Here is an 8,245-nt window from a genome sequence, read left to right on the forward strand (position 1 = left end):
TTTCAGATTTTGCTTTTTTTCCTTCTTTTTTTTTAAAGAAATTCTAGTACATAAGCTTGTGATTTTTGTTCAGAAGAAGAAAAAAAAGGTGTTAGTACTGTCAGAAATGCCAATTCAGTATTTCCGGAGCAAAAGTGATGAAAAATTGTCAAAATTCATAAGTTGTAACTTACAGTTCTGATCCGTCTCAAACTTAAAAGATCAAATGAAACCTAAAGGTGAAATTTAAAAAAAATCCATCAAGTACTTTTCAAGAAATAAATTTCAACTTTCGAAATCCAAAATGACCACCTGTCGGTCATTTTGTTTTTACAAGTCTTTAAATTAAACGTGTACTAGTCGAACATAACTTTCAGTATGTCTCTGATATCGCAATAACGATCGTTTATGGTTGGATGTAGCATAATGGTGATTCAAACCAGCTGCATGACAACCTGATGATGGTTGGCTAAAAATACTGCAATATTCATTTTTGTTAAAATTTTGTACAGGTCATCCTGTTGGCAGCTAGGACACAAACACATCTTTGTTGACTCAGAAACAAAGAGTGGCTGTTCCATAGTATATAAATACATGTAATAGCAGATAAAGATTTTTAAATACCTCATACTAGTTGTAATGGTTTAACACAATATGTTGGTTGTTGGTTAAGGCGAGTTGTTTCCCTGCAGATTTTTGCTCCCATGTACACCTCGTGACAAGATTTTTATCTTCCAAAAGACCTACCTCTCAAAATTTTTTCTTCGTGACATTTCATAAAATCCCATATTCGGACTGTTCCATCGTCAGAGCATGTCGCAAATTTATTATCCGTTGGACAAAAACTGTGCAGAAAAAAATAAACAAACAACATATGCAGATATTAATGACATAAACATACTGATTGCAAACAACGAAATTCTAGCATGTTTTGGTAACGAGACATACAAGTGCCTTATCTTTATAACATTGTCTATGTTATAGGAGATCTATTTTATGCATGGGCAAGTTGCCTTTATTCAAAAACATCATCTATACTAGCTCCAGGGCCAAAATCCAATACCATCTAGCAAGGGAAGTTGAGACTTGCAAGGATGCCAAGAGAATAAAATAAAAGAATTAGCATTCTGCAGCCAGGCAATAAGATAAGTATCATGGGTACATGTGATCTAATGGGCCTCAGCCTTTATTGAAAAATCCTGAAAAAGTATCAGTAAGGTGTTGAAATCTGCTGAAAAATGCTGCAAAGTTGATGATTAGGGCTTGATGCCTTTATTCAAAAAGTCGTAAAATATCGGGCTTATGCCTTTATTGAATACTCGAAGAACCTGTTTGGGCTTGATGCCTTTATTCAAAAAGTCGTAAAATATCGGGCTTATGCCTTTATTGAATACTCGAAGAACCTGTTTGGGCTTGATGCCTTTATTCAAAATGTTGCAAAGTATCGGGCTTATGCCTTTATTGAAAGTTCTTCAAAATTATGTTGACAGCTATTGGTGAATCCCCAAGCACGGCACTTAAACTGAGCTGCTGATGAACTGAGCTGTATGGAACTTGTAGCTTCTTTTGGCATGAAGTCTATTAAGATCTATGTCACAAAGCGTATGGGCAAATGCCTTTATTAATGAACCTTGCACCACAACTCTGTGCTGGATTATTATGTGGATATTATCATACGTAAACTGCAAAAAGCTTGGGCTAGAGCCTTCATTGAAAAATAATCCCAATTAGATGAGAGAAACAACACTACAAATGAATTCTAAAATAAGGGCTAAAAGCCTTTATTCAGATCTAACAGCTAGAGACGGTTTGGGCTTATGCCTTTATTGAAAAATATTCAATCACAATTTGATGTTGGAAACAGTTATTAATTCTTAATCCTTGTACTTCGAAGGGCTGAAAGCCTTTATTCATAAGCAAGATGTAAAATGTTTGGGCTCATGCCTTTATTTAAAATACTGAATGACAGAAAAATATTGGAAACAAAAAATGACATTTTGAAAGTACTAGATATATGTACCAATAACTGTCAAGACAATCTAGATCATAGTCTTTTGTTGGGCTAAATGACTTTTATTAGAGCCTTGAAAAAGGAAAATCCTTGTAGCGGGTTTTTAAGCATTAACAAATCTCTCTAACACAGAAAAACTTCAGTCTTGAGCGATAATAAAAGTCAGTTTGAACCCTTTGTTGAATTCACAGAAAGTGAGTTGAGCACTGTTGATGCACTGCAAAGTCCACTATATAATTCATGCTTAGTTTAGAATGTCTCAAATCCTGTAACACTCTCCATCATTTTTTTAGGAAAGCGATAACAAGTCTTCGGAAGGGAAAAGTATGCCTATTTTCTTTAAAATTCTTAATTTTAAAATGAGAATATTTTCAAACAGGCTGAAAAAGCCAAAAGCAATATATTTAATGCGGTAAACAAGGACTTAGATTAATGTGGAATTAAATTTGATATTATACTTCAGATAATTTCAATACAAAGTTGCTTCTCTAATTCTAAACCAAGGAAATGCGAAAATGGATCAAAGTAAAAATTTGACTGGAATTGATTAAACCTATTCAGATCAAGATTTACCTTTATAGAGAAAAATCTTAATAAAAACCAAAACAGTATATCAGTCATGGAAATCCAAAAAACATGCCTAAATACCTGTATAAAGTAAATATGGTTAAATATTTTTTCTTGGTAAAAATTTGACTGCTGACTGATACTATATGAGCAGCATTTGGACCACAATTGAAAAATTTGCTTTGAAAAAAGATTAAGAGCTGGCCCTAACTTTTCAATCGACAAAAGACTTTCGTTCAAGTATTCACTTTTAAATATTTGGTGAATAATACCACAGGAATGATTTTGAAAATATGTTAATAAAATTTTGTGAAAAATATGATAAAGCTGGAAATCCCAATTATTGTCTAATAGCAGATTTTGGGATAAATTATGTTCTGTTAATATTGACATAAGATAAATGTCTAAAGTCAGATTTTGAATGTGCAATACTAGAATTTGGTTTTTGAGAAAAGCAACCATGTAAATATTTAGATGAGCACGCAGATATGGCGTGACCAGATTGCTGGCAGCGACCCGAAGTAAAAGGACGACCAAGTAAACAAAACAGTCCCGCAGAGAAGCCCACCTTATCCCGCGCACTGGCTCCTTGTGGCCCTGGTACATCTTCACATTGTTCATGTTGGTCTGCCAGTACTTGATAAAGCCCGAGTGGTCTGCCGTCACCATCCATTGGTCATTGTGGCTCCATTGCATTGCTCTTACAGATGTGTCATGGGCCTGTAAACAAAATGGTCATTACAAATGGTATGTATTAGCTGGGGTAAATCCTTATTTCTCTAGATTTCCTTATACGAAGCAGTGATCAATCTATAATGTAAGATCTCTTCAAATGAAATTCTAAAACAATGAGTCACACAATGTCAAATTTAAGCTTTTCCAGAAATTCTACAACTCATATCAAAATTCTGTCTGCCACCCTCCAACATGGATAATTTTGAGACATCCCCTGAACAAAGAGTTGCAAAATATTGACTTTTCAGTTTTGATGATTTAGAAATTTTTAAAACAACAGATCTTGTAAAAATATAAGATCCACAGACATGGCTGTATATGCAGGGGAAACTGTCCTTGATATTGATTTTATATCATCAATCTAATTACCTGTAGGATAGTTTCAAAGTTAAATGTCAGGCCATTCCACAGAGTAAACTCTCCACTTGATGCCCCGGTCACTAAACGCCTCCCCTCTGGTGTCCACTGTATCCAATGAAATAACAGCTATCAGTCAGTGCAATGTTTTACAGAGCGAAAAAGTCCAGGTTAAATGAAATCTAATTTTCATCGAATATGAGAAAAGTACTTTCAAAATGAATTTCACTAGAAAGGTGTAAATGGCAGCAACATTTAGCTTAAAATTGAGAGAAGATTCCATGTTGGTAATGGAGTTAAAAACAGAGTACAAGTTTATCTACATCGCAATGCATAATCTAAATAAATCTTTACACATTACAGTGAGTTAGGTCTGTAAAACGTTTTTTGTAGTTAGGTCATACTCACAGCTAAACAGAAGATCGGACATCTGAACTTGTTTGTTGAAGTACGAATGAATTTAGTGGTTACACAATTCATCGGGTTGTCTTTCATATGCAAAGGTGGAGTCAGCTGAAACAAAGTGAAGTCATTTTTATGTTTCACCGCATGAAAAAGATACATGTAGCTTGTTCTATACATGCATTTGTTTTCCTGACAATACCTCAAAATGTAAATCTAAATCTTAATTTAACTGAACATCAAGTGCTTTTTGTTTTTGTAGAAAATTTCGGAAAAAGAACTATTATTGCTTTATAAATACAGTATATTAATTTCGGAAAAAGAACTATTATTGCTTTATAAATACAGTATAAAATCATATTTCGAATAAATTTCTATCACATGGTAAATTTCAAGAGTTACCGAATCAGTATACATTGTATATGCAACATAATCTAATGGAGAAAATGCAAGGTCAACTTCAAAAATCAAAACGTCTGAAACAATGATTTTGTGACAAAAAAAGAACATGGATTTCCCACTTGTTATCACTATTGACACAATTACCTCAATCTGATACAGGGATTCTGGCTGTAGGGCTCGTCTATCCCTGTGATCTCGCTGCCATATCCTATCCTGTTAAAAACAGAATTTGATAGATATCAGCAAAATGCCTACAAATTTTCAACCTTTAGAAGTAAATTTGCTTTGCCTAATGAGTAAGTTTTTGTATTAAATTCTTTCTTAAGGAATTTTTCTTATTCCATTAGTAGAGCAATGGAAGGTATGATCGTTAGAGGTAGTAATCAGCAGTGTTTTTTTTATATATATTTCATGAAATGATGCTGTCAAATTTTTCATCGAACAAACATATTCAAAGTTTTTAAACAGACAATATTGACATTTAAACATTTTGATAATCTTCACATCATGTTTTTACCATTTTTCATTTCATCATTTTCTTGAATCACTTCATAAGGTAAGTTCATCATCTTTCTCCAATCAATATCCCAATCTCATTCTCCAATTGATATCCCAATCTCATTCTATCAATATCCCAATCTCCAATCAATATCCCAATCTCATTCTCCAATCAATATCCCAATCTCATTCTCCAATCAATATCCCAATCTCATTCTCCAATCAATATCCCAATCAATATCCCAATCAATATCCCAATCTCATTCTCCAATCAATATCCCAATCTCATTCTCCAATCAATATCCCAATCTCATTCTCCAATCAATACCCCAATCTCATTCTATCAATATCCCAATCTCATTCTCCTTTCAATATCCCAATCTCATTCTATCAATATCCCAATCTCATTCTCCTTTCAATATCCCAATCTCATTCTATCAATATCCCAATCTCATTCTCCTATCAATATCCCAATCTCATTCTATCAATATCCCAATCTCATTCTCCTATCAATATCCCAATCTCATTCTCCAATCAATATCCCAATCTCATTCTATCAATATCCCAATCTCATTCTCCTATCAATATCCCAATCTCATTCTCCAATTGATATCCCAATCTCATTCTATCAATATCCCAATCTCATTCTCCAATTGATATCCCAATCTCATTCTATCAATATCCCAATCTCATTCTATCAATATCCCAATCTCATTCTCCAATCAATATCCCAATCTCATTCTCCAATCAATATCCCAATCTCATTCTCCAATCAATATCCCAATCTCATTCTCCTATCAATATCCCAATCTCATTCTCCTATCAATATCCCAATCTCATTCTCCTATCAATACCCCAATCTCATTCTCCTATCAATATCCCAATCTCATTCTCCTATCAATATCCCAATCTCATTCTCCTATTAATATCCCAATCTCATTCTATCAATATCCCAATCTCATTCTCCAATCAATACCCCAATCTCATTCTCCTATCAATACCCCAATCTCATTCTATCAATATCCCAATCTCATTCTCCAATCAATATCCCAATCTCATTCTCCTATCAATATCCCAATCTCATTCTCCAATCAATATCCCAATCTCATTCTATCAATATCCCAATCTCATTCTCCTATCAATATCCCAATCTCATTCTCCAATTGATATCCCAATCTCATTCTATCAATATCCCAATCTCATTCTCCAATTGATATCCCAATCTCATTCTATCAATATCCCAATCTCATTCTATCAATATCCCAATCTCATTCTCCAATCAATATCCCAATCTCATTCTCCAATCAATATCCCAATCTCATTCTCCAATCAATATCCCAATCTCATTCTCCTATCAATATCCCAATCTCATTCTATCAATATCCCAATCTCATTCTCCAATCAATATCCCAATCTCATTCTATCAATATCCCAATCTCATTCTATCAATATCCCAATCTCATTCTCCTATTAATATCCCAATCTCATTCTATCAATATCCCAATCTCATTCTCCAATCAATACCCCAATCTCATTCTCCTATCAATACCCCAATCTCATTCTATCAATATCCCAATCTCATTCTCCAATCAATATCCCAATCTCATTCTCCTATCAATATCCCAATCTCATTCTCCTATCAATATCCCAATCTCATTCTCCTATCAATATCCCAATCTCATTCTATCAATATCCCAATCTCAAAGCAAACATCTAGGCTGAGGCTGAAACTAGAGTCTAAGAGACCTCTCTCAAAGTGGAGCACATACCATATGGCTTGTTCTCACCACTTAGTTACCATGGTGACTGGTATACGTACTATCCAATTTTGTACCTTTTACTTATTTAGACAATGGACATAAATTTTGACAATGTTTCTTCGTACAAATTTATACCTGTAGATAGTTGATAACTGCAGAGTTATAATCTATAGTTTTTCTGTGTACTGCCTTCCGCATGCGTTTCCCATCAAACATGACAGCCTGCCCCACAGTTCCTCCGGAGTCACCTCCACCTGGTTGACCTGCCCCACGACCGAATCCTCCCCTTCCATATCCTCGTCCCATCCGCTGCCCTCCATATCTTGGAGCATCCATCTGCATAGTTGCTACCCCGCCTCCATCCATTTTCAAATATTTTTGTGATCTGGAAAAAGATAGTTAGAATTTATGGTACTAACAAATGTAAGCTTCATTTGAAGTACATTTGCAACACAATTTAAGACTGACACAAGTTTATATATTTCCAAGATAAACCAATATGTATGATGCATTGTATGTTGTCAATTTGGGTTTGGGATGATTTTATAATGATGAAAAAAAAAACAGATTCCACTATGAGTATGTCTCCATCCATTAATTTGAAAATAAACTACATTTGTCCATAATAGAAGCTTACTTGAGCTGTGGACTTTTTATAAAAGAATTAGCACTGTATTTTGGCATCAAGCAGAGTCGATTAATGGAGAGATAAGATACTAGTCGTTGAGTTGATTTTTGGAGTGGAGGCATATTTTAGTGATTTCATTATTTATTCTATCCATCAGTCTTCAATTTACAGGGGCGCCATCATTGAAGATTGCGGACTATGAGTGAATGGGGTTATTTAGTTTTTTTTCTTCTCTCGACTGTAGATAAAAAAAAAATTACGAAGGCATTCGTTTTTTATCCTGACCCCCGAGTTCCTGCAAAAAAAAATAAAGTGAATCTAAGAATAATAACCCTTGACCAATGAGTGTGATAAACACATTTCAGTGTCGAACGTGTAATCGACCATTTTCCAACGGCAATTGAAAAGCCAATTTGAGATGCGATTTTGACAATTCTAAAGAACAGAGTTACGACACAGTCGTAAAAAAGTAATAAGCCTACTTAAATTGCTGATTGAAATGCAAATAATTACGATTAAGCTTAACTAAGCTAAGACTGAACTGGTCGACAATTTCTTTTTTATATTGGCGAGGCACGACCGCCAGATTTGCCAGACATTTGTGGGTCCGACATTTACAAAACAGGACAATCACGACCAATTCCTTACCAAAGCCTATATCAGGCGTTTCGGTTTTGTATGACATCAACAATGACATTATACAATAGTGTCAGTCTTTCACCCGCGAAGCTTACTAACAATGAAAGTTTAATTGAGCTCAAGTCGCATGTTGACTGAAAATGGCGGACTCGCTGTAAAGTATAACTTTCGGAATTTTAGAACCGAAACGAACATATATCAATTTCCCACTTTCAATCCATTTCAATGGATTTGCATTTATTTCTGATATATATTATTATGTAACTG

At 34.4% G+C, this 8,245-nt stretch overlaps 1 protein-coding gene across 1 annotated transcript in view; it reads right to left on the reverse strand.

Moving 5' to 3' along the window:
- The window catches only part of LOC117345403 (pre-mRNA 3' end processing protein WDR33-like), a 34,886-nt gene extending 26,758 nt beyond the window's left edge, over positions 1–8,128 (reverse strand). The window contains exons 1-7 of the mRNA XM_033908476.1: positions 7,988–8,128; positions 6,847–7,096; positions 4,598–4,666; positions 4,058–4,162; positions 3,662–3,757; positions 3,126–3,277; positions 727–824 (exon numbers count right to left, since the gene is read on the reverse strand). Coding sequence (XP_033764367.1) covers positions 727–824; positions 3,126–3,277; positions 3,662–3,757; positions 4,058–4,162; positions 4,598–4,666; positions 6,847–7,077 — 751 coding nt within the window. The 5' untranslated portion in view covers positions 7,078–7,096; positions 7,988–8,128. The remainder of the gene's footprint in view (positions 1–726; positions 825–3,125; positions 3,278–3,661; positions 3,758–4,057; positions 4,163–4,597; positions 4,667–6,846; positions 7,097–7,987) is intronic.
- Between the last annotated feature and the right edge of the window lie 117 nt (positions 8,129–8,245).

The sequence above is a fragment of the Pecten maximus genome, chromosome 16 (assembly GCF_902652985.1).
Source record: "Pecten maximus chromosome 16, xPecMax1.1, whole genome shotgun sequence".
In the NCBI taxonomy this organism is placed as follows: Eukaryota; Metazoa; Mollusca; class Bivalvia; order Pectinida; family Pectinidae; genus Pecten; species Pecten maximus.